Below are 26,754 nucleotides of genomic sequence, written 5' to 3'. Positions count from 1 at the left end.
AATAGTGGGCCCCCCACACGTGCGGCCGGGATCATACGCACGTCCGCCTGGGCCATTGTTGCTGTCCACATGCGGGATCGTCTTTTGGCTCAGGTTTTTATCATCTTTTATCCTCTCATAGCCGTTTTTCATGAATCCTAGTCCTAGATTACGTTTTCCGTAAGTTATTTGCCAATTTTCTTACCCTAGGGTTTCCCGAATTGGAATTTCTGAATCCCTTGGATTAGGGATTGATTACTATGCATGCGTGGATGATTATTTCTTATCTTTGAGTATTGTTTGGTTCATAATTTTTATTGATCCAGCCCTATCATGTGTAAGCCTGGACCCGCACAGATTCCCCTTAATTGAATGTTTGGACTTTCATGTGGGATATGGAATTTGTGTAATTGTTTCTGAACTAACGTGATCTTAAGCCTGAAATCTCACATATCATATTTAATTTTCATGTCCTGCATCACTACCATTAGTTGTCGAGCCTACAAATTTGAACCTAACTTAGCACTAAACCAATAAAAAACTAGCTTGTCATTTGTCAATCTATGGTAAGGACCTTTTGGGTCAAAGGACAAACCAATAAAATGTATTGAAGCCTATAAAGCTTTTCCTGTTCAATCAAGGGCTCAAAGGAAGCCCTCACAAACTCTTTGATGTTGTGCAGTACGCCAACAACGCAGTGAACTGAGATCCAATCTCCGGTCTCACCCACAAACGATAAACAAAAAGAAATATAATCTAGAAGAAGATTCAAAGCATTCCAAAAAAACCACAAGACAAGATATACGTGGAAAAACCCAACAAGGGTAAAAGACCACAGGTGCAAACTTTCACTATGAAGAAAAACGAGATTACAAGCAATATACTAACCTCATCCCTTGGATGTATAGAAAATTCCCTTTGCATACACCTTAGAATAACTCCCATAGCACTAGAAAAGCCCTAGGGACCCTTATTTATAGTTTAGGCAACTTCCCTTTCGCACCTCTGCGAAAACCGCCTAAAAAATTCGCAGTCCGTGCAAAATCTGGAAACGAATCTGCGTAACCTCGACTGGTCGAGTGGATCCTCGACTGGTTGAGCAAGGGCCTCGACCGGTCGAGCATAACAGACCCAAAAAATTGTTGCTCGTTGGACTTTGAGTCGAGCTAGCTCTCGAATGGTCGAGCAGTCCAATCGACTGGTCTAGCGGCCCTGTTCAGATGTGGCTCCACATCTCAACAATCTCCCACTTGGAGACACCTCACCATAAACCTTCCTCTTCTACATCCGGAGTGCACCACCTCCCCGTCTTCAAGCCTGAAGACCAATAAAAGCTGAACAGAGCTTCATCTTCTGCCGTGTGACCGCCTTGGTCAGCATATCTGCAGGATTCTCACTTGTATGAATCTTCTCCAGAGCAATCGATCCATCTTCCATTAACGAACGTATGAAGTGATATCTGATGTCAATATGCTTGGTCCTTGAATAAAAGGCTGAATTCTTAGCTAAGTGTGTTGCATTCTAATTGTCACCGTACAGCTTGCAATCTGCTTGCTTCTTTCCCAACTCTCCCATAAAACCTTGCATCCACACCATCTCCTTATACGCTTCCGTAGCTGCAACATATTCTGCTTCTGTTGTACTAATAGATACTATCTTCTGTAACTGAGAGACTCAACTGATTGCAGCACTACCTAGAGTAAAGACATAACTTGTAGTGCTTCTTCTGCTGTCGATATCTCCTGCCAAATCTGAATCTACGTAGCCTTGTAGCTTGATTTCTGATCCTCCATAACACAACCCTGCATCCTTAGTACCTACCAGGTATCTAAGGATCCACTTCACAGCTTCCCAATGTTCCTTCCCGGGGTCGTTTATGAATCTGCTAACAACTCCCACTACTTGAGCAATGTCTGACTTTGTGCTCACCATAACATACATGAGACTCCCAATAGCTGACGCGTATGGGACTTTAGCTATGTAGTCCCGTTCCTCCTGCGTCTTTGCACCTTGCTCCTTAGAAAGCTTGAAGTGATTGGCTAATGGAGTGCTAACCGGCTTAGCACCTCCCATACTGAATCGATCAAGTAGCTTGGCTATGTACTCTGCTTGTGACAAAACCAGTTTCTTGTTTTTCCTGTCACGCTTTATCCTCATGCCTAAGATTTGTTTTGTAGCTCCTAAATCCTTCACGGCAAATTCTCTCGACAGTTGTCTTTTGAGATCTGAGATGTCCTTCATGCTTGATCCAGTCACAAGCATATCATCAACGTACAGAAGAAGGATGATGTACGGCGTATCAAACTTCTTCAAATAGTAACAGTGGTCTGCATGATATTTCCTAAAACCATTTCCCGACATGAAATTGTCGAACTTCTTGTACCACTGCCTCGGGGCCTGCTTCAGGCCATATAGACTCTTCTTCAGTCTACACACATTGTTCTCATTTTCTGGTACCACGTATCCTGTCGGCTAATGTATATATTTCTCTTCTCCAAGGTCCCCATGAAGAAAGGCCGTCTTAACATCTAGCTGCTCTAGATGTAAGTCCTCTGTAGCCACTATGCTCAAGACCATGCGAATTGTAGACATTTTCACCACTGGTGAAAATATTTCAGTGAAGTCGATGCCTGCCTTTTGTTGGAATCTTTTCACAACCAATCTAGCATTGTACCGTTTCGAACTATCATGCTCCTCCTTTAGTCTGTAAACCCACTTGTTATGAAGAGCTTTCTTACCCTTTGGTAGAGTGACTAGCTCCCATGTACGATTAAACTTAAAAGAGTCCATCTCATTATCCATGGCCTGCTCCTACTTAACCCGTGTATCTGACTGTAATGCCTCTTCAAAACACTCTGGTTCACCATTATCTGTTAGCAGTAGATAATGTAAGGAGGGTGAGTATCGGACCGTGGGTCTCCTCTCCCGAGTAGACTTCCTCACAACTGGTGTCTGCGGCTCTGCCTCATTATGCTCCTGTGCATGTTCATCCTATGGCGCTGTACCACTCGTGTCTGGTAACTCTTCCAACTCTACGAATTCTTTCTCATCGGCCTTATTTTGCTGCACACTATCCTTATGCATCACTTTTTCATTGAAGAATACGTCTTTGCTTCTGATGATTTTTCTGTTTTCTGTATCTTAAAACCTGTAGCCAAAATCATGCTTCCCGTAGTCTATAAACGTGCACTTCCTGGACTTCGCATCCAGCTTGTTTCTGTACTCTGCATCAATGTGAACATATGAAGTGTAACCAAACACTTTGAGATGTGCAAGGTTCACTTCTTTCCCAGTCCACGTTTCTTCTGGTAGCCTACCATCCAATGATGCTGAGGGACTTCTATTGATGAGATATGCGGCAGTATTTACAGCATCTGCCCAAAACATCTTGGGCAACCCTGCATGTAACCTCATGCTCCTGGCGCGCTCAAGGATGGTCCTGTTAATGCGCTCAGCCACACCGTTCTACTGTGATGTCCTTGGAATTGTTTTCTGATGTTTGATTCCATTTGCTGCCAATACTCTTCAAACCTCTTATCACAGTACTCCCCCATCATCTGATTTGAGAGATTTTACTATTTTACCTGTCTCGTTTTCTATCATTACTTTCTACTTCTTAAATATATCAAATACATCAGATTTATGATTTAAGAAATAGACCCATAGTTTTCTACTAGCATCATCAATAAAAGAAACAAAATAACGTGAGCCATCAAGAGATGATACCTGTGTCGGTCCCCACACATCAGTATGTACAAGCTCCAACAGATGCGTCTTTGGAGCGCTTCCTGTTTTCTTGTAACTTACCCTATTCTGCTTGCTATACACGCAGTCATCACAGAATTCCAAGTCAATAGACTTTAGCTCTGGTAGCTTCCCTTTTGACAATAGCACTTTTATCCCCTTATCACTCATATGTCCCAACCTCTGATGCTATAACTGCCCATTCGCTCCAGTTGATGTGACTGCGAGTGAATTATACGATCTTGAAGTCACGTACAAAATACCTTCCTTCTTGCCTCGAGATATCACCAAGGCACCTTTTGTGATTTTCCAGGAATCACTAGTGAATGTCGTCACATATCCAATATCGGCCAACTGCCCCATTGAGATCAAATTCCGTTTCAAACTCTGTACATGCCTGACATCCTTCAATTTCAAAGCCGTTCCGTCTTTCTAACTTATATGAATATCTCCCTTTCCAACAATACTACACGGCTCATCATCACCCAAGTAGACTCTCCCGAAGTCACCTAACATATAATCACGCAGTACTTCCTTGCACGAAGTAGCATGAAACGAAGCACCCGAGTCTATGACCCAAGACTCATTCCTCGCATCAAGAGACAAGATCAATGCCTCTGTGTCACTCTCCTCAGATAGATTCACTGAATCCTTCCTGCCTTGAGAGCTTCCTTCTTGTTTCTTAAGCGCCCTGCAGTCGCGTTTCATGTGCCCATTCTTCCCGCAATGCCAACACCCGTCTTTGTCTTTCGGTCCCTCGGACTTCTTCCTCAACTCAGAACATCCGTGTTTATTGCCTTCTTTGTTCAGCGATCTTCCTCTTCCTTCAACATTTAGAGCATTCCCCGAATCCCCTGAAACTCCTAATGTCTTTCTTCTAGATTCTTCGCTGAGAATTAAACCGGCCATATCATCGAATTTCAGTTTTGTCAACCCTGAAGAATTACTCACAGCAATCACCAAACCATCCCAACTGTCTGACAAACTGGAGAAGATCCATTTCCCTTTCTTTCCCTCTCATTTTTTCTTTTCCCCTCTCATTTCACTCTCCCTCTCTCTTGGTTGGGAAAAGAATGGAAGCGGATTGGCTGGTGTACCACACACCAGCTATATCGCTGCTGTAGGTATGTGTTGTGCGAAGATGAGCACTACGCTGGAAGCGGATGGGCTGGTGTACCACACAACAACTATATAGCTGCTGTAGGTACGTGTCATGCGAAGACGAGCACTGATGCTCCTTGAGCTCCGAGCTGTACGAACGGTTCAAAGGAGATCAAAGTTACATGGGCCCCATAGTGATGTATTTATTATATCTAAACCGTTAATCTATTTTTAGAGATCATTTTAGATCATTATCCAAAAAATGAATCATATCCAAAGATCAGGTGGACCACACCACAAATAGCAGCGGAGATAATGATTTTCACCATTAAACAATTCGTAGGGCCCACCATAACATTTATTTTCAATCCAATCTGTTCATAAGGTCACAATGACTTGTATGAAGAGGAAATTTTTTTTTTTTTCATATTGATCCAAAACTTCTGTGACCCCAAAAAGGGTTTCAATGGTAGACATTCAATTCCCCACTAGTTTTTGCAGTGTGGTCCACTTGATAGTTAGATCTGTCTTATTTTTCGTCTCAAGCCTTAGGACGAGCTCGCAAAATGAATGCACGGTTTGGATATAACACATACCTCATAATCAGACCTACAAAACTTGCTGACGTCAATATAGCAGCTATATAGGTGAGGTACACCAACCAATCCATGCTACCCATTAGTTTTTCCTGATCATTTCGAGGCATAGTCCCTAAAATGGCGCAGATCCAGATCTCAAGTGGACCACACAGTAGGATTGAATGCCCACTGTTAAAAACTTATTATGGCCCACTGTAATGTTTATTTACCATCAAAACTACTGATAACGTTGCATGGACTTGGATCAAGGAAAACAAAAGTCACAGCTTAAAATATATTATAATAATAATAAAAGTTTTAATTGTGGGAATTCAATCCCCACCGTGTGGTCCACCTTAGATATGGATCTACCTCATTTTTGGACCATGCCTTAAAATAATTTGATAAAACAGATGGATGTCATTGATATACAATACATACTTCGTGTTGGGCCCTATGTACATGGCCATAAAAATTGTCCATGAGGCATACATTATCTCAAAATTAATAAATTAAATTATGGCACTATTCTTGCCATGTCACAATTCCAAAATTAAATTATTTAAATGATTTTCACCGTTAATTTGCAAACACTTGTTTTGCTGAAATAGGATCATTTGATATTTTTTATTTATCACTGTTTAAGAAATATCCACCAATCCATTAGTGAGATAAGTGCCAATAGATTGCATGAATTTAACATTGATTTGGGGCATCAAATGGTCCACCAAATCAGTTCTAAATCAACAACGCTATTTACTTGAATATAATTTCAATTTTTTCTTAAGATTTATTGGGAAAAATTATATTAATTTGTTAGATATATGAATTATATAATTGGACATAAAAGTCCCTAGATTGTATGTTGAAATAAAATGTACACAAGTCACAAGGTATGTAATACACCAAACCTACAAATATGAGATATTTTGGTATTAGATTCATTCTAATTAATTCATATTGATATTATATAGTTAAATAATTAAATATAAAATATCTATAGCCAATACCAGGTTGTCTGGTTCATAAATTCATCAGATACTTCGATACAGCTTCTCACCAAAGAGTGGACCGTTACACCACCATAAACATGTTCTAATTTATAAATGAATGCATATTAGGAATGCTTAGAATATTCCGGATTTAATCCATATTTTTTCATATTTTTTTGGTAAATTTTTTTTTTTGCACCGTTACGGGCCGTTATGCCCCCGTATCGCCGATACACCCCCGTATCCGTATCGGTATCGGTGGACACCGTTATGCCAACCGATACCGATACGGGATACCTTGCTCCCACTTGAACTAAACCAATAACTCTGATACCAGTTGTTGCGCAGCATGCCAACAACGCAGTGAACTGAGATCCAATCTCTGGTCTCACTCACAAACGATAAACAGAAAGAAATATAATCTAGAAGAAGAATCAAAGCATTCCAAATAAACCACAAGACAAGATATACGTGGAAAAACCCCAACAAGGGTAAAAATCTACGGGTGCAAACTTCCACTATGAAGAAAAACGAGATTACAATCAATATACTAACCTTCTCGATGCTCCCATGCACAGAGATAACCCTTAGCCTAGCTTAGAAAACCCTTTCTCATACCCTAGAATAACCCTAGGACCCCTATTTATAGTTTAGCCAGCTTCCCTTCCGTACCTTGGCGAAAACCGCCTCAAATTTACGCAGTCTGCACCAAATCCGGAAATGAATCTGCGTAACCTCGACTGGTCGAGTAGGCTCCTCGACTAGTCGCCTACTAGACCAGTCGAGTGGACCCTCAACCGGTCGAGCACCTCAGACACCAAAAATTGCAGCTCGCTGGACTTTGAGTCGAGCGAACCCTCGACTGGTCGAGCGGCCCTGTCTAGATGTGGCTCCACATCTCAACATTTGAGTTCCTTAAATTCATTTGCAACATCTTCCTTGAATGCCCTAATCTCCTTCTCGACTTCTTGCAAATTCTCTTCCCATGTCTCTTGAACATTCTTGGCCATCATTGATGTTTCTGTGCAATGGGATGTTTTTGAGTAGCCGACATGTGGTTGTTGCTGCTCATAACATCTGGAGGGCCATTGAAAGGATTCTCTAGAAAACCCATATGAAGATGGGTGAGACTCGAGACGATAGGGATGATGATCGTAATAGTCAGAATGAGCCAGATAAGAATAACACGATAGATATGGATGGGTAGGAAAGTCTAGATGGAGATAATTGAAGAAGGCATATGAACATCTTTCTATCCACGACATCTCCAAACAAAAACATGGGCTGAACTATAGGCTTGGATTTTAGATCTAAGATTATGAGGGTTATGGGGCTTGGGATTTTAGTCTAGTAGAACTTGCTCTGATACTAATTTGATGTAAATCCCAAAAGGTTAAGCAAATAAATCAATAAGAAAAGAAAGAGATTGCGGGAAAGACCCAACAATCCTCTAGCCGAATGTTAGAGATCATGAATGCAAGACTGAGCATGCTCAACAGTCTAGTCTTGAACTAGAGATCAATCCCACAAACACACACACACCCCCCCCCCCAATAACTACCGTAAAGAAAATAAGAGAGTTTCATAAAGATAATATCAATAAACTTGTCTTATTTCATAACGCCATAGGCCCTATTTATAATCAACCCTCATAATTTGTAATAAAGGCTATAGAATATAAAAATTTGTGAAAGTAGGAAAGCACCGAAATAACAAAGCATTGTAAACCTAAATAGGAAGATATACTTAGATGAGAAAAAAAATTATAAAATTATTCCCGGCCTAAAGCTAAGATATGAAAGAAAAAGGAAATTTTCTAATCTAGAGATTTAAAAGAAAAGGAAAGTAGTGATGGGCTAAAAAGGGAAAGTGGTCCTTTTCTTGTACACACATGCAAAGTGTGCACGTGTGGGATGTGGGCATTTTCTTTAAATCTTGATCAATCAGCTTGTGTGGCCATTTGGTGGCATCACGACTCTATGGGCCATTTGGCGTGAAAGAAATCACAGGTGCTTCGAGAACAAATCTGAATATTTTTGCTCGGTTTCTTGGAGGATTGCATCTTGGGTTGTCAATTGGGCTTCCGACTTTTTTGGAGCTTGTACTCTTTTCCTTCATCTTCTTGATGTGGCTTCTCAATAAACTTTGTTGCCTTTCAGGAAAAAAAAAATGAGAGGGAAAAGAAAAGAAAAGAAAAGAAAAAAGGTCGTCCACACAATTGTCAAAGACCTTAAGAAACATGTAAAAGATGGTAAAATCCGCAAATAATGGCTCATGGAAAGATCCCATGAGATACTAAAACCGTCATTCCCAGCACTTCAAGTTTTTGTCATTACTTCCGGTTATAATCCCCATTGGTGAGCGTGTTGAAGACACTTGAGATTCATAGATCCCTCTGGTCGTTCAGGATTTCTGGCCCCTTCTTTTCATGAATGGTCGACAGTAGTAACTGGACTCTGGATAGAGTATAAATTCATCTTGAATTTACTCCTAGCTTTGCAAACCTTTTCTTAATTTTGAAGGTTTTTTCATTTTATGCCTCCATCGGACCATGGGCATTAGTGCCTGGCTAATTGAGGCCAGAAAATGGGTAATCTTTGTATCCTGATATGGAAATCTTACTCATGGTCCCCAAATTCCCATATGTTCATTTTTGGAATTTGGCGAGCTCTTGTAGGATATGTTTGCATTCCTGTCTTTCTTTCTCCTGCTCCCTGTAAGAGTAGTTAATACGCTCGCTCAATCTCAGTTTGCTTTGCTGCTTGTAGATACCTCTGTTCAGAGCTTTTACTGCAAGCAGGTCTTATTAAAGATTCCTCACACTGTCTGAATTTGTTGTCATGTTATTATTTGGCAGGGACTAGATGGTGAGGCTACTGAGCCTATGATTAAGGAATTGGAGGAGGAAAGGGAGGAATCTCAGGACCCTGAAGTTGAATTTGCAATAGCAGGTGCTGTCCAGGAGTGCGGTGGATTAGAAATTATTCTGAGCATGATCCAGGTACACAACTTTACCTCCTTATGTCAGGTATAAAAAGTTTCATGTTCTATTGATTTTATAATCCTATTTTCTTTTTGGTCCATGCCTGCTGACCTTTATGTTTCAAAGACCATTTTTTTTTTTTTTGGGGATTTTTTTAGCCCTTGCTTTTTGTGGGGCCTTTTTATTGGAATATTTTCTTGTGGTAATTTCTGAGCAATAATTTTATGAGTTACCTTTAGGACCCATTTCCTAGCATCGCCTGGATCATTTTTAACAGTTTTCAAGTTTGAGGATTGTTTTTCTTTGCAACAGGCTGGCCCGTGTTGGTTGGTCTCAACCTGGATTTTAAACCAGTTAATCCGGCATATTAAGAAATTTAATCTTCCATATTCAGGCCTAGCTCATTGACAACCCTAGTTTCTGCAATATATTTCCTCTCTGTTCGTAGTAGTTCTATGGAACATTATGTTTGCTACAAGTGCCATGACAACATTCCATTTGTATGTCTGAGACTCTTGAGTGTCTTGAGTACGGTGTTATTCTGTTGCTTCAAATGGCTGCTTGTTTCTCTATTTGTTTTTTTTCATATCTAGTTATTGGTTACCCTGACTTTGGCATTGTTTACCATGACTTTGCATCGACATGGACAGCGTTTGCGAGATGATGAGTTGAAATCCAACCAAGAAGAGCTGGGTTCAGTGCTCAATCTCCTCATGTATTGCTGCAAGATACGGGAGAATAGGCGGGCCTTGTTACGACTAGGGGCTCTGGGGCTTCTCCTTGAGACAGCAAGGCGCGCTTTCTCGGTAGATGCCATGGAGCCAGCTGAAGGCATTCTTTTGATTGTCGAGAGTTTGACAATGGAAGCAAACGAGAGCGACATCGGCATTACTCAGAGCGTGCTCACAGTCACAAATGAAGAAACTGGCGCTGGTGAACAGGCCAAGAAGATAGTCCTCATGTTCCTAGAGAGACTTTGCCACCCTTCAGGCCTCAAGAAGTCAAACAAACAGCAGCGAAACAATGAGATGGTAGCGAGGATCTTGCCTTACTTGACTTATGGAGAACCAGCCGCAATGGAAGCACTCATCCAGCACTTTGATCCTTACTTGCAAGACTGGGGTGAATTTGATAGGCTGCAGAAACAACATCAGGATAATCCAAAGGATGAGAGCCTTGCTCAAGAAGCAGGCAAGCAGAGGTCTTCGTTGGAGAACTTTGTGAGAGTCTCAGAGTCGCTCAAGACAAGCTCCTGTGGGGAGAGACTGAAGGACATTATTCTAGAAAAGGGAATTACGGGAGTTGCTGTTAAACACTTGAAAGAGAGTTTTGCATTTGCAGGGCAGGCTGGGTTTAAATCAACTGCAGAATGGGCACATGGACTGAAATTGTCATCAGTCCCATTGATGTTGTCAATGCTGAGGGGACTGTCGAGGGGACATTTAGCTACCCAGAGGTGTATTGATGAGGGAGGGATCCTGCCGTTGCTCCATGCTTTGGAGGGGGTTTCTGGGGAAAACGAGATAGGTGCAAGGGCTGAGAACTTATTAGATACCCTCTCTGATAAGGAGGGTAAAGGTGATGGGTTCCTAGGGGAGAAGGTACATATGTTGCGGCATGCTACCAGGGATGAGATGCGGCGTCGGGCTCTGAGGAGGAGAGAAGAGTTGCTCCAGGTATTCTACTTTCTCTATCTTATACATGGTTCTGCTTTTATATTTCACACTGCCAATATTTTACATAAATTGTTGGACCGCCCATGAAAGTTAAATATTCTGATGTTTCTTCAAAACTTAATGATGATTTTCTGTTGAAGATTTCAATTGTGGGTGCAGAAATGTAGCATATCTTTTTCTCAAATCAAAATTTATATTGGATTAATTAATTTGATTCAACAGAAAGTAGTTTGTGAATAATTTCAACTTATTTTATTGTGTGGCAGATCTAGATGATTGAGATAGAATCTAAAGGATATAAAATTAGTTGGACTAAAACAGTATATGGAGTGCAATTTTAGTAACAATAGGAGGGAGAACAAGGAATTAGTAAAGATTACTGACCAAGAAGTTTCCAAAATGATCACTTTCGATATCTTGGGTTGATAATTCATGAGAGTGGAGAGACTGAGAAGGATGTGTTGTCCATAGGATTCAAGCAGCATGGAATAAATGGAGATATGCCTCTGGAGTTTTATGTGACTGTTGTGTACCGCAACTGAAGGGGAAATTTTGTAGGATGGCTATAAGACCAGCCATGCTTTATGGGACAAACTGAAAGGGATGAGGCTTAGATGATGATGATGGTGATGATGTACCAGATACAAATGACTTGCACCACTGTCATTTCTGAGCAATGAAGTCCATCTGTGGAAAAGAAAGTGAGAGAGAGAGAGGGAGTTATTTTATGGCAAAAATTCATTCATCTCAGCTTATCCCACAAGAAGAAAAAGGGAAAAAAAGAAGAAGAAAACCTCACTGTGATTTTTTTTTTTTTTTTTTGAGAACCCCCATGTTATTTGAATATGATTCAATAATCCCAGCATTTCAAACCAGCAATTTTGCACGAGGAATTGTGAAGGAATCCCATAAACATGGGGCCATGCCAAAAACTTCTTCGGAATATCTTAACTCTTTATCTTTGGACTTATGTTGAATTAGGACCATTGCCTTTTTTGCTTTTATCTGTATATTTGGAGGCCTCTAATTCACTTAACCAATGGCTACAGCACTTCCCCCTTTTTTTGGTGATCAGCCCAGTTTTGCAAGGGGTTGCCCCAAAAATTGTCCATATTGGAAGATCTCAACTCTTTGATCTTTGGATTGCCATTGAATTTGGACCATCACCTTTAAAAAAATAAAAAATAAAATCCTTTAGCTGTATATTTGTAGGCCATATGCAGGAACAGGCTAATTGATTTCTTTTGTAATTTAATCATGGCTTAACTGATTTGTTTTATCTTCGACCATGTGGGCTTTAAGACTACCCGAGGGCTGCTTTTAGCATGAGCAGTAAGATTTTGACCTCCGAGGGGTTCTTTCGGTAGCAAATTTTGTTCTATGTAGTTTACATTTTGCCTAGCTAGAGAACAGTGAAAAAAATTCTTCTCTCCCAAGAATGTGGCCAATTGATGCATTCTATCTTCTGCATCTTGAAACAGGGGCTTGGAATGCGACAGGAGGTGGCGTCGGATGGGGGTGAGCGGATCGTTGTTTCACAGCCGGTCATCGAAGGTTTGGAAGATGTGGAAGAGGAAGAGGATGGGCTTGCGTGCATGGTATGCCGAGAAGGCTACAGTTTGAGGCCTACAGACATGTTGGGTGTCTACTCGTACAGCAAGAGAGTGAATCTGGGTGTGGGTACTTCAGGAAGTGCCCGTGGGGAGTGTGTTTACACAACTGTCAGCCATTTCAACATCATACATTTCCAGTGCCATCAAGAGGCCAAACGAGCAGATGCAGCTCTGAAGAATCCGAAGAAAGAATGGGAGGGAGCTACTCTAAGAAACAATGAGACCCTCTGCAACTGTATATTCCCCTTGAAGGGCCCATCTGTTCCCTTGGCACAGTATGTTCGCTATGTTGACCAGTACTGGGACAATCTCAATGCCCTTGGGCGTGCCGATGGGAGCCGGCTCCGGTTGTTGACCTATGACATTGTTCTGGTATGGAAAATTTTCATTTTTCTTATCTATTTGTTTGTTTTTCTATCCAGTTTGCTCATCTCTTTGCATGTGAAACTAGCTACATCAGCATTCGGTCATCCTGTGATTGTGGGTGTGGCTAGCTAAAATGCAAATTGCAGTTGGGCATGCCATTCTGCATGACATGAGCAAATTGAGGATTAGAAGTTCACATTTGGGAAATCCTCAGCTCTATTCAAAAGATTTTGGATAAGGAACTTCCACCTCTATATTGTTGATGAGGGCCTCTGAAGCAGGGATGAGATAGATTCCACGTGAACGTGTGATGATTTTGAGAAGAGATTGGTTTGCTTCTGCCATTGCATGTTAATGAGTGGTTCCGGCTTATCTTCCATGCAGAAGTGAGCACCTGTCCAATCACATCCCAGGGATTTTTCACACACAAGAATTACTGTTTTTGTTAGCAGTTCTTCCAAATCCAAGGACAGGAGTTCCTCTTGTTGCAAAACCTCAACAGCATGCCTCATGATTGGTCCCTGCCCTTTTTCAAAATTGCGTTTCTAGAATCTTTGGTGGGGCCCTGAATAGTTTACTCCCTTTGTGATATTTTCTTCAATTTTCAACTCTGTAGCATTGTTAGCTTAGGTTTGATTGGTAAGTCACCATGCGTTGCAGCATTTCATCCATAACTATTCCCTGAAATCCTTGGATTGCTCTGTTGTTTCTCCTGAAATGTTCAGATATTCCAATGCACTGGAATCGATGTTTATTACATCATCATCATCATCATCATCATCATCGAGGCCTTATCCCAAGTGATTGGGGTCAGCTATGCGGATCCTGTTCAGCGTATTCCACTTTATCACGGACCATGTCCTCAATTAAACCATTGGTCCTCAAGTTTTTTCCACCTGTGTCTGTTTGGGTGTTCCTGCTGGCCTTTTTGAGCCTTCAACTCATTCCTAATTGGTGCAGTTTTTTAGTCTTAGTTGCACATGGCTGAACCATGTAAGTCTACTTCTTGTCATCTTATTACCCACTGGTGATGCTCCTTAGTTCTCTTGAATGCATTCATTTCTAATTCCTTGTCTTGCCACTCAGCCATTTGAACATTCTGATATCAGACAATTACACACGTCCTTTGAGTATGTTGTTCAGTCCAACGGTCCCATAAGGCATGGTTGGTCTTATAGCTATCGTATGAAATTTCCCCTTCGCTTTGATTGGTAGGCGATGGTCACATAAAACTTGGAGGCACACCTCCACTTCTTCGACGTGGCAGCAACACCCTTCTTGATCTCTCCGCCCTCATGAATTATCAACCCAAGATATTAGACATTCATTTTGGGGTACTTGGGAAGCAATCTTAACTAATTCCTTGTTTCTAGTTCTACTGTCGCTAAATCTGAACTTATTCCGACTATTTTTAAAACCTTGATTGGACATGCTCCATAGTTCTAGCTTTGTTTTTACTAGGAGTGCAACTTGGGCGGGTTGAGGACAAGGTATTCAGAAATGGTAACGCCTGGCATGACAGCTGGCTGTGTGACTGTTATGATACGAGCCACAAGGGCCTTTACACCCCCCTTGACTTTCGTTACAGCCTTGTAATGTTCAATTTTTCAAAAGGAAAAAAAATAATGGAAAAAATCAGAAGAATGCGAGGATTCCAAATTTGTTTTCTTTTTTGGTTTTGGACATGTATGTGATGGTGAAATGGGCCATTTTTTAGTAAGGGCTCGATTGGGAGCTTGAAAATGGAGGTAAATGGAAAATGGAATTGGAGGTAAGTGAATTAGGAGTAAAGGGCTTACTCAATTGTGATTGCATGGGAGTAAATGAGCATTTGAAATCCAAATATTCTATTTGGATGGGAGTAAAAATGGGAGGAATTGGAATGCATTGGAAGTTTTCAACATATTCAATTGGAATGTATATGATATCCCAAATCAGCTTTAATATCGCAAATCAGTGTACATATGTGATATTTAATATAATGATTATAATAAGCCATTGAAATATATGCTTAAGCCGAAAAAAGAGGAAATTTTGAGCTTCGGTGGGCCACAACTGTAAGGATCACGAACAAGCAACATGCCAACATTTTTTAACCGTCCATTTAGATGGTCAACCTTTGGACAGTTTGGATCATTTTGTTGGTGTGATTTTAGTGATGTAGCCGATAATTAGCTTGTTTTGGAGTATCATTAGTGTGCCACATGTATGGTAGACATGTACATAGCGGCACTTTTGTTTACTCGTGTGACTCTCCAAGGAGCTCAAAAAGGCATTTCAACCCATAGAGAGGATTTCATTTGCAAGCCCATTTACTCCTATATCATTTCATTTCCATGCATTTACTCCCATCCAAACACACTTCAAATGTCATTTACATCCATTTACTCCCAATTCCCCCCATTTACCTCCATTTACTCCCCTCCAAACGGCCCCTAGCAGTGCTATCTCGGGCTGCCTGATACAATTATTCCGAGTCCGACTCTGAAATAGTAAAGCTCCTATATTTAGGTTTCTCAATATCTATTATTGACATCTACTGACGATTATGACTTGTGTTTGAAGACTAAATATAATAATTCGAACACAAGTCATGCATGATTTGGTGGATTAGAGTTGTTGTTGCATATAAGTACAACCAAAAACGAAAATGGAGTGATGAAAAAAAGTGGTAGTTTACCCCTTCCGATATTTCCCAACAATGTCCAGTTCGCTTTGATTTGTTGAATCCCACTCATTGTTGTATTTTGATCCTTAAAATAGTTTTGCATCTAGTTTAAGTTTCTAAACTTCCTTCGAGGTTGAAATGAAAAAAAAGTGGAAAAACAAGAGAAAAATTGAAAATAAAAATGTTCAAAATGGGGCTTTTATGGTCATATTGGCCTGTAATGGTGTATCGGCCCCATAATGTTGCCAATACAGGGCATATCAGCCTGTAACGGTGCCGATATGGCCCATTTTTTACAGACTGATTCTCTCCCGCATCACGGGCAGGGGTGACTGTTTTCTTTATGTACGGCCTTTAGCCGTAAACCATTTTTTAATACCATGGTTGAGGATCAACTCAAGACTGAGTCTACTTCAAAAGAACCAAACTGACCTGACCTGAATTCCGACTTGAGTTTCCCACCTGAATTCCTATAGACTCGACCCTAAACTGACCTGACCCGATCCAAATACATTTGATTATTCCCAACCAACCTGAACCAAACATGATTTCAAATCGGGTTGTAGTTTTCCAACCCTAAGCCAACCCGACTTGATCTCGGGTTGGGTCGGTCAGGTTTGGGTTGGACCTGAGCCCAAGTTGCAGCCCTAGTGTTTTACGCCCTTGTCCCGTCAATTAAATCTGTCATCTGCAAACAATGTACACCACGGTGCCTCTTCTAAATTTCTGTTTATTTCTTTGGATTAATATGTTACCAAAGGTCTCTGTGAGTTTTTTCATCTTTAGATGTTGAAGCAATCTTGCTAGTTTTCTGAGCTTTAGATGTTGAAGGAATCTTGCTTGGAGGCTCTCTCTCTCTCTCTCTCTCTCTCTCTCTCTCTCTCTCTCTTTTGTTTTTGGTTTTTGTTTTGTTTTGTTTTTTTTTTTTTCCTGTCAGAACTAGCATCTGTCTTGGGAATAACAATGGTTACATAATTTATAATGTCTCTCACTGTTCACATTGAGAAGTAGCCGTCAAAATGGCAGCTATGTTTCCTTTCGAGTCCAACTCAAAAATAATGCGAGTGGCACCCAAACTCACAACATGAATGCCCAGGAGATTGCATGCTAGTTACTAGTGCTTCGTCACACTTGAAGTTGGGATTCATTTTGATTTTGTGTCCAAATGTTGACGATTTATCTTATCCTCATGTTTTTATGTCATGCAGATGTTAGCCCGATTTGCCACCGGTGCTTCATTCAGCACGGATTGCAAAGGTGGGGGAAGGGAAAGCAACTCCCGTTTTCTGCCATTCATGATCCAAATGGCCTGTCATCTTCTCGAGCAAGGAAGCTCCAACCAACGCCGGGCCATGGCGAAGGCCGTTTCTACCTACATAGCCTCCACTTCTCCAGCAGAGTCTAAGCCTTCTGGCCCATCTGGCGCTCGCTCTTCTGCTGGAACCGAAGAGACTGTCCAGTTCATGATGGTTAATTCACTCCTTTCTGAGTCATATGAAGGCTGGTTACAGCACCGCCGTGCCTTCTTGCAGCGTGGTATATACCATGCCTACATGCAGCATACCCACGGCCGCTCAACGCTCCGTCTCTCCTCTGATCCAACAGCTGTTGTCAGGTCCGATGGTGAACGGAGCAGTGAAAACGCAGCCACGGAAGCCGGCGACAACAACCTCTTTTCCATCATCCAACCAATGCTCGTTTACACGGGCCTGATTGAGCAGCTGCAGCGGTTTTTCAAGGTCAACAAGTCTGCAGATGCAGTGGCTGGAAGGGCTAAAGGTGCGACCGGGGAAGTCAGTGATGCTGTGGACGGTTTGGAAGCGTGGGAGGTGATGATGAAGGATAGATTGGTGAATGTGAAGGAGATGGTGGGGTTCTCAAAGGAGCTCCTCTCGTGGCTCGAGGACATGACATCTGCCCTGGATTTGCAGGAGGCATTTGATGTGATGGGGGCGTTGGGTGATGCATTATCAGGTGGGTTTTCACGGTGCGAGGAGTTTGTGCAAGCGGCCATTGCAGCCGGGAAAAGCTAAGTAGCAGCATACAGGATGAGAGCACAGAAATGGGGGCTTTTTAATCGAGCTTTCGAGTGTAGAGAAGAGTAGCTATATATACAAAATCAGGCAAAAGAAACACTTTCCTCGTTATTTCTGTTATATATTGTGTATTCTCTATCCCCATGAAAGAGTATGCTGTATTCAAGTGAACTTCCATATTTCAGTGAAGTATCAGCAGTTCCTCCAAATAAGCTTTCTCCACAATGCATGTGGCATGTTTGTTAATGGTGGGCCCTGTTGTGGCGATTGGCAGCAATTGGGCCCACCTGGCATTCCATCTGGTGGCTGTTTAATGAATGCACTATCAAGAAAATGGTTGATAATCTGGTATGTATGATTTTTGCCCTAATGGTTTGTCAGATAATGGTTTGGTCGTAGCTCTGAAGTTTGGGGGCTTGAGTCGAACTCAACCAAATCAACGTGGGTCGGCAAGATTTCTGAGTTGGCTGCTTAGCACTGCATCTAAATGACCGAAAACTAATGACAACCAATGGCTGTTTTTATTTATTTATTTTTTATATATTTAGCCCTTTGGATAACTATTATAACATTTACTGCCACACAATAAATAATTTAATCACTGAATACTGATTTGAGTCAAGTAAAGACTCCGTCTAGTCTTTGACTATGTACTAGCCTAGATGCTGACCATGGGGTGGACGAGTCATGCTATTTGGAAGATGGTGGTGAAGTGAGATATCCGTAGGTGTAGCTCTAAACTGCAATGGTAGAGGGGAGATCAGAGTTCTCAATTTTTTTTTCTTTTTTAAAAATTAGTTTAATACTTTTTCACGCACACACCTCACACACTCACCCCATAGTGGGATTTCACCACCTATGGATACTTGAACCCCTGACCAGGTGTTGAAAACCCTGAGAGTCTACCACCCGAGCAAGAGTAAGGATCCGTTTAATACTTGATTATAGTGTAATGAATGATGCGCAAGGATCCGTTTAATACTTGATTATAGTGTAATGAATGATGCGCGGGCACATGTAAATTACTTAGATGTTGCTTATGTGGCATACAAGCAATGAAGTATATCTTAATTTAGATGTATCATGAACAAATTTATTTGATTATTCCATCATATTAGTGGACATTGCACATTTCAAAAGTGAATGATGGCCAAAAGTCTTATTTCAACAAAACAAGTATTCACAGATCAGAAGGTAGGATTGTCCACCCAATCTTGTTATTGGGCTTTTCTAACAATCAACATAGTGTTGATTGTTTTACCGTGGTAATGAAGGTTCTTGGCTTGCGGACATTCATTAAAAATGTGCTTTATTTGTCCGCAATAGTAATAATCAGTGTTTCGCCGTTCTCTTCTAAGAGAATGATTAAGATTAGGATCTCGCTCCATGGTATCATGTTCCTGCACCGTTGGTTGCTTTTGGTACGAATTTTGTGGCGGAGGGCATTACAAAGGTTGAGATTTCCTCATAAGAATCTGCATTGGACACAGTTGAAAAATGGTGAAGAGGTGGTCAGTAGCTTTGCGGTGGAGTCTGATTAAGATATGGATTCAAATTCTTTCTCATGAAAGGTTCTCTAACTCGAGAACTTAAGCGTCGGGGAGTATGATGCTATTGTTAAACTCGTCGAGCCTTCCAATGAATATCATCAATTGATTCAAAATCATACATGACTATCTCGTACTGGATCTCTTGGTGTAACCTTGCGCGATAGCGGCTAGCTGTCACATAGTCTTTGCAAGCTTACAATGGACAGAAAGCTCATTGAACTTTTCAATGTACTCATCCACTAATAAAGTTTTCTGTTTGAACGCAAGAAGCTCTAAAAGAAGAGTATTTATGTAATCTGAAGGCGAATACTTTCCAACTTCTCAATTATATCAACCCACCTCGTGATTGAAAGATGACCAATGATGAAATCGTTGTTGTCAATGATTTGCCACCAAATTCTTATTGGGCCCTTCAACTTTACCTTGACAAAGCCCACTAATTGGGCAACATTCATGTCTTACCTTGCAAAATAATCTACTAGCATTGTAATCCAATGAACAAAGTCTTTGCATCAAGGCAACCAGTGAAGTCCGAAACTTCAAGCGATACTTTCTTGGTAGTATCATTTATTCGGCGTCTCTATTGTGGCGTCGGCCTCCCGATGACCCAAATCATTGTGATTCTGGTTGGAACCTTTGTTGTGGTTTGGCTCACCATTAGGATCTTCAATAGGATCAGGCTATTCACTATGTTGTTCTCAATGTAGTTGGTCATCCTTATTCGGTTATGCAATTGTCTCGCCATTGATTGGTTAGACTCCCTCAAAAGACACTATGGGTAGACATCATGATGTCAGAAAGTAATCGGCATGATATATTGCTGTTTTTATTTTAGAATAGAAAAATGCTAATGGGTTGAGATGCTGTACTCTAATGGATTGAAATAGGCTGGATTAGAGTTTTTAGTGGTTGTAATATGACTAGCTTTTTTTTTTTTTTTTTTTTTCGGTTTCAATGGGATTGAATAGGCTGAATTTAGGATTTTAATAGGGCTGATTTTTAGGGATTTTACTGGGCTGAAATAGGACTGATTTTGGAGATTTTAATGAGTTGGAATATGGCTGATTTTTGGAGTTTTTAATGGGCTGGAATGAAGTTGATTTTGGAATTTTAATGACCTGGATTAGAGCTGATTTTAGGATTTTAATGGATTGAAATGAAAGTGATTTTGAGAGCTTTAATGAGTTGTAATAGAGGTAGATGGCTATCAAAATTTCAGCATAGTCTTCCCTTGTCAAGTGGACTTGTGGGCTTTGTAAAAGAAACTAAAAAAGAGAAAGAGAGCAAATAAGAGTAAGAAAGATGGATGCAATGAAGACAGTAAAGAAAAATAAGTAGAATTTTATTATTAAAGAATCTAAAAATAATAATATCGGGATTGTTGTTGATTAAGTACTTTAACTCAGTTATTGGAACCCACTGAGATTTCAAATTGAACTTCAACATAGTTTAGAGGTTAGGTTTAGTTTGAGTTGACTTATGTATAATGAATGATATCCGGGTGCATTTTTATCAAGCTATGCCTAATGAGTGATATCTGAGTACATTTGTATCAAGCGCATACGCAGTCATAGTGTCAATTAACTTGTTGAATCTGCTCCATCCATCACGTGGACGGTACAAAAGAAAGATCAACCTGATAAAAATCTCAGATGGACCATGACATTGGGAGCAATGTAAAAATGTGTTTGCTGGGTGTGGCCTGTTTTAGTTTTTTATGAGGCTGATTTTTTTTATATTTTAGGATGAAAAATACATAAGCCCAAATACAAATCTATGATTGGTGTACCATCTCTACTTTTCCCTGTGGTGTGGCCCACCCAAGTTGTCTACCTGGTTGATTTTTAGCAATAAGAGCTTAATGGAGCTCGCCAGATGGATGGAGTGGATTTCACATAGACAACATGGTGGGCCCCATAGAGCAACTTGGCCCCAGCGTTGGATTGATGAGTCTTGAATCTTAGACTCTTTTTACCATTGTTCATGGTCAATCCACAGTAGGGTCCAACTAGCCAATGGTCTGGATTACTGAGTTGTGAGACCCACTTATCAGAACCGATTAGAGTACTGTGCAAATGTTTAGGTTGGTCACACAGTCCTAATTCATCTAAGCATTACCTCCAATTCATTTATTCTCTGGGCCTGCCATATAAAACCAGACCCAAAACAGATCCTCCCAACTATTTTGTGGGCCCATTATGGATGGACGACTTCTCTTCAATCACCAAACTCAAATATCCATACGTGATATTGGTGGGATTTTCTCATTTAAATCTAATGTGGGCCCTACTTTAGTAGAGGCAGTGTGGGCCCACCTTAGACTCAAAGACAGCCAAGGGAGTGGATTCAGTCAGGTCAGGCTATGACTGTAGGGCCTGTCTTGATACATCTGTTGTATATCCACGCCGTCCATCTGTTTTTCCAGCTCATTTTAGGAAATGGGTACAAAAATAAAGCAGATCCCAATCTCAGGTGGACCACACCACAGGAAACAGTAGTGATTGTACGCCTACCATTAAAAACTACCCAGGCTGCAACCGTAATGTTTATTTACCATCCAACCTGTTGATAATGCCAAACAGCCCTGGATGAAGCGAAAACACAAATTTCAGCTTGATCCAAACCGTTTCTAGCCCCCAAAAGTCTTTAACGGTGGACGTTCAATCACTTCTATTTCCTACGGTATGATCCATCTCCTGAGATTTAGATCCACCTTATATCCTAAAACGAGCTGTCAAAAAGAACCAACGGCGTGGATATAAAACAAATACATCAAGGTGGGCCCCACAATACAATATCCGGTGTCCTGAATTGCCTGCCACTGGCTGCATAGGAGGAGAAAAACAAAGAAGAAATTATCCACAATATCTAAGAAATTCCCTTATCCACCGTAATCTCCATTGACAAGAATGACGCGCGTACATTCGCGAATTCTAACTGGTTACTTTTAACCGTACACGTGGCATAGTTGTATGAAATCCACACCGTCCAAATCTGACCCTATTGTCAGGGTAACATAACGTCTCATTTCCCTGGGAACTCCGACACCCACGATATGACAGCAACGGTTCTGATTTTGCCCTCGGAATTGCTGCCTCTGAAATTGGACCACTGGTCCAACGGCTACGAGTACAGGTCCGGATAATTTCCAACCACTGATGTTATCGAGACATCGAATCTGTCCAATTGGATATGATTACCATCAGGATCATCTGGTACAAAAATCAGCCCCATCTACCAGTCTGGTGGGCCACACCTAGCGAAATGAAAGTGTGGTCGTGTAATTTGAGCTGGCCTATTGAACAGTTAGGAATGGATCTACCATTATCTCCTTACTTTTAACCGTCCATTTGATTTGATGGATAGGATTTCGTGATCAGATGAACGTTGGATATGGGCCGCACAATTTGGATGGTCTGGATAGCCGAACATATGGGCGAGGGACTGTGACGTGGCAGTCCAGCGTGCGCAGCGCGCAACTGCTCCCGCACATGCAAGGGGGGGACGCGTCGCTACCTATCCACGGCAGATGACGTCATGCCCCGCCAAACACTCAATGTCAGGACGAAGACAAACCGACTCGCCACACTCGCCAATGGAAGACCGACACGTGGAAGCGAGCATTAACGCGAGCGCGACAGAGCCACGTGGGTCGTCACTGGCGCATGGGCCGGTGGGGTTGTGAGAGGCGCGGTCCCACGCCTCGCGACAGGACGATCTCCCACTCTCCTCGCCATATCTCCGTACACCTCGCCACGTCATCATCTAGACGCTGACGTGTCTGAAGTAATCATCCCCACTGATTACAGATAACTGCAGCAGAGGCGATTCAGTAGAATCGCGACGACCCAGATAACGTACACCAAAATCTCTACCGTACATCCTTATCCATTAATCAGGACCGTCCATCTTTTGTTGGGACTACCATCATAAAATCCCAACCATCAATCTTCTTTAAATTTGCACTTTCTTAACTTTCACCGTCCTTTCGAAGGCCAATTATCAAATGGCTAGGATCATCTGATGGAAGTTTATTTTCGAAAATTAGATCCGAGACCTAGAAGATGGACGGCCCTGATTGATAATAATCGTGCCACGTGCACAGTGGTGGAGATCTAGTTCTGCAGCAGCAATGTTCCGGTTCCTTAAAGATAATAATACATTGATTAACGAACTAATCCCGAGATAATGACAGATTAATAGAATAACAACACAGTAATAAAACGCCGATCTTTCTTTTATATTTTCATTAATAAAAATAGCTAAAAAGGAAAATATAAATAAAATTCAAAAAAAAAGAAAAAAAAAACATACAAGTTAGTTGCAGACACGAACACCTTCCCTAATCCACACGCTATCATACGTGCTAGCATGGCACACGTGTGATGGATCATACATTTCCTTGATTGGGCCACAATGTTCGGATCTGGTGATCGGCATGTGTACAGAACGGTTGGTGGCCGTTCGTTTGCTGTGTGCACTGCGACCCACATAAGGAGAGAGTGAAACGGATAGATTTTTTAGTATGAATATGTGAACGGTGTGGCCCACATGATGGAAAGCTCGGATCCTACACACGTACGGCATGTTGGCAAGTACACTTGCGCGTGTGGACGAAACGAAATTCAACAAACCAAACACGTAAAAAAAGACTCAAAAAATAAAAATAAAAATAAAAATTTACAGAGACGGAGATAATCACATTTTCCCCTTTTCCCTTTTTTTCTATTTCAGATTTTTTCCAGTTAAAAAAAGAAAAAGAAAATAAAATAAAAAAAAAGAAAAATCAAGGAAGATGGAGCGTCTGATCAATGTCGGCCCACTGGCTGTGGGCCCAATACCCCTGATCAACGACCCCACCCGCCAAATCAAACAGCCCCTGATCGCCGTTACCCTGCCAGTCTAACGCCGTTAAACCTCCGTTAATCCCTCTGCCCTGCAATGGCGGCAATTCAACGGAAACCGTCTGATCCATAAACCCTGCCGTTAGCTCCTGCAGTTTCATCTCCTCCATCAAACCCGCCATCTTCTGCTGCTGCTGGTGCTGTTGCTGGTTGTATCTGAACGGTCCAGACGCTGCCAGATCAGCGAAATTGAGCCCCAGGAGTGCAGGATTCGAAGCAGTCATCAAGCTCGTGAAGCTCCCGGTCTCAGGGAAGATCGTCGAGTCGTCGATCATCGACACTGCCGCCGGCTCGAATTGCGCGTTCGCATTCGACGCGATCGGGCTCTGGAAAAGCGCTGAGTCTGGGAAATTCAGCAGCGCTGCCGCCGACGAAGAAGCGACCGACGCTGCAGCGTCGGTGGTGGCGGTGGCAGCGGCAGCGGTTGCGGTGAGGCTGGAGCTTTCGCTGCTGGAATGGGACGCGGGGGCGGTCTTGCGATCTCGGCGGTGGACCGCGGCATCATCGGCAGCGGTGGTGGTGTCATCTGAACCGTTGGATTTGGGCTTGGAGCGCTTGGTCTTGCGGCATCCACCGCCGACCGGTACGTTGCGAAGGACGCCGCCCTTGGTCCAGTAGCGACGGCAGGATTTGCAGAAATGGCGTGGCTGAGAGAGGTTGTAGTTGTTGTAGTAGCAGAATTTCGTGTTGAGAGAATCGCAGCGCGGGCATTTCAGGGCCTGGTGGGGGTGGGGCCTTATCCGACGATCCCCACCGTAGATTCTCCCCGCGGCCCCCGACATCGAATGGATGTCTTGCATTTGGAAGATTGGTGGAATAAGTGAGAAAGGAGAGAATTGGAGGTGCTTGAGAGTGGAATTTGCGGAGATGGATCTCTTCTAGAAGGTTCTAGAAAAGGACGGCCTAGATTTTCCCCTGTGGTTTGATGGATAAGAACTCTGCATCTTCTTTTCTCTCTCTCAAGAAGAAGGAAGAAGGGAATTTGGGATGTGAAGGGGGTTTCTAGAAGGTTCTACGAATGGACGGCCTGGATTTTCCGGTGGGGGTTGATGGATCAGAGCTCTGCATCTGTCTCCCTCCCTCTCTCCAATGGCTTCGGCAGCAAAAGAGGTTAGACTCCCTCTCTCTCTCTCTCTCTCTCTCTCTAACTCTCAGTCTCTGTCTGAAAACAGAAGTGGTTTGTTTACATCCATATGCTTGGGTTGGGGAAATATCCTTTACAGAGAAACTTTGATACTCTGGCAGACTGTGATTCTTGATACACAGGCGCTATAATAAGCTGTGGACTTGGCGTAAAGTTAATTCAAATCACACCATCTAAATTGGAGGCGTATCTTTTAGATGGATGTTTACACTAACTTCATTATCTAATGGGCATTTTTGTGTGCATTTAGCAATGGCTGAGATGAAAACTAGTTAACGGTTCAGATCCAATACCATTTTACATTATCCAGATGTTAAGATTGTTAATCTTGGGATAATGAGCTATCTGACAGCGGGTCCGACAGTACATATGAGTTGCGTGTACAATTTCTTAGTGGCTGCGTATCAACTATCATACTCTTCCAGAGTATCAAATAACTTCCATTTCCTTTATTTCTTCTATTTTCCTTCTATTTTCTTTTTAAAATTTATTTGTATCAATTTTGGTTCAGAAAATACGAAAATGACCTTCACATTTTAGAAAATTACTGAAGTTTAGACGGAGAGCTGTTATGAAGAGACGTGTTCTTGAATACATCCACGCATATTCAAATCGAATGCACTTTAATCATTCAATCTGGGGTCATATTCCAACGATCCAAACTGTTTAGGTGATGGGACCCACCTTTTATTGGGTATCTATAAAAAGAAAACTTATAATAGTTACTTATTATAGCTTATTTGAATAATTTTCTATTTTCTTCTGAATATACATGGTCTAAGTAATTTTTCAATAATCAAAGGATAAAAATATTTCAATCGGAAATATTTTTTGGGTTATCCTTCATCGAATATGGGTCCATCATATGAATGGTTTATCCGATTAAAAAGGAAGCCGATCCAACGGCTACTAAATCCCCGTTGCAACACGTGAATATGTTGTGAGATGTACGTCGGTGATTATGGAGCCGGGGAAGAGTCTCCTGTCCTTGATGGGCACTGGAAACTGTCCTTCGGTCTACGGAGTTTATGGAAATTGATTTTTACACCCTCCAATTTGATAGTTACAACACCCAGAGGTTATGTCAGATGCGCGTCGGGTCTTTTTCTTAAACGGTATACACCCATATCTTTTCTGATCATCCTAGCCCATCATTTTAAAATCCGGATCGTTGTCTTTTTATTCCCGGCATGGATAGACCATGCATAAAAAATATTTAGGATCGGGTTATCCTAGCCACTAATATTTGGAACTTTTGAATTTGAATGTGGACCGTTGGTGCATCTATTTGTCGGCCAGGTTTCGATTGTCCTGTCAAGGGGTTTTATAGTCATGATCAATCCAGACATAACGGACCAGTTGTCTTTACCAAAGTCCGGCCATAATTCGTGACCATGGTGGTTGGGGTTAAAAATTAAAA

General features: G+C 41.7%; 2 protein-coding genes across 2 annotated transcripts in view; one reads left to right on the top strand and one right to left on the bottom strand.

Moving 5' to 3' along the window:
* Window positions 1–17,948, top strand: part of LOC131258126 (auxin transport protein BIG) — a 71,669-nt gene extending 53,721 nt beyond the window's left edge. The window contains exons 11-14 of the mRNA XM_058259216.1: window positions 9,252–9,395; window positions 10,028–11,053; window positions 12,535–13,038; window positions 16,909–17,948. Of these exons, the coding sequence (XP_058115199.1) occupies window positions 9,252–9,395; window positions 10,028–11,053; window positions 12,535–13,038; window positions 16,909–17,733 (2,499 nt within the window). The 3' untranslated portion in view covers window positions 17,734–17,948. The remainder of the gene's footprint in view (window positions 1–9,251; window positions 9,396–10,027; window positions 11,054–12,534; window positions 13,039–16,908) is intronic.
* Window positions 17,949–23,928: 5,980 nt separating this feature from the next.
* LOC131258124 (dof zinc finger protein DOF5.4-like) lies at window positions 23,929–25,380 on the bottom strand. Its single transcript, XM_058259215.1, has one exon. The coding sequence runs from the start codon at window positions 24,988–24,990 to the stop codon at window positions 24,073–24,075; it is 918 nt and encodes a 305-aa protein (XP_058115198.1). The 5' UTR covers window positions 24,991–25,380; the 3' UTR covers window positions 23,929–24,072.
* Window positions 25,381–26,754: the final 1,374 nt, after the last annotated feature.

The sequence above is a fragment of the Magnolia sinica genome, chromosome 10, assembly GCF_029962835.1.
Source record: "Magnolia sinica isolate HGM2019 chromosome 10, MsV1, whole genome shotgun sequence".
NCBI classification, from domain to species: Eukaryota; Viridiplantae; Streptophyta; class Magnoliopsida; order Magnoliales; family Magnoliaceae; genus Magnolia; species Magnolia sinica.
Note: the sequence above shows the minus strand (reverse complement) of the source record. Positions and strands in the feature narration are given on the sequence as shown.

What these genes read in the sequence shown, in the direction of transcription:
- LOC131258124 (XM_058259215.1), bottom strand. Translation starts at nt 24,990, where the DNA reads ATGCAAGACATCCATTCGATGTCGGGGGCCGCGGGGAGAATCTACGGT.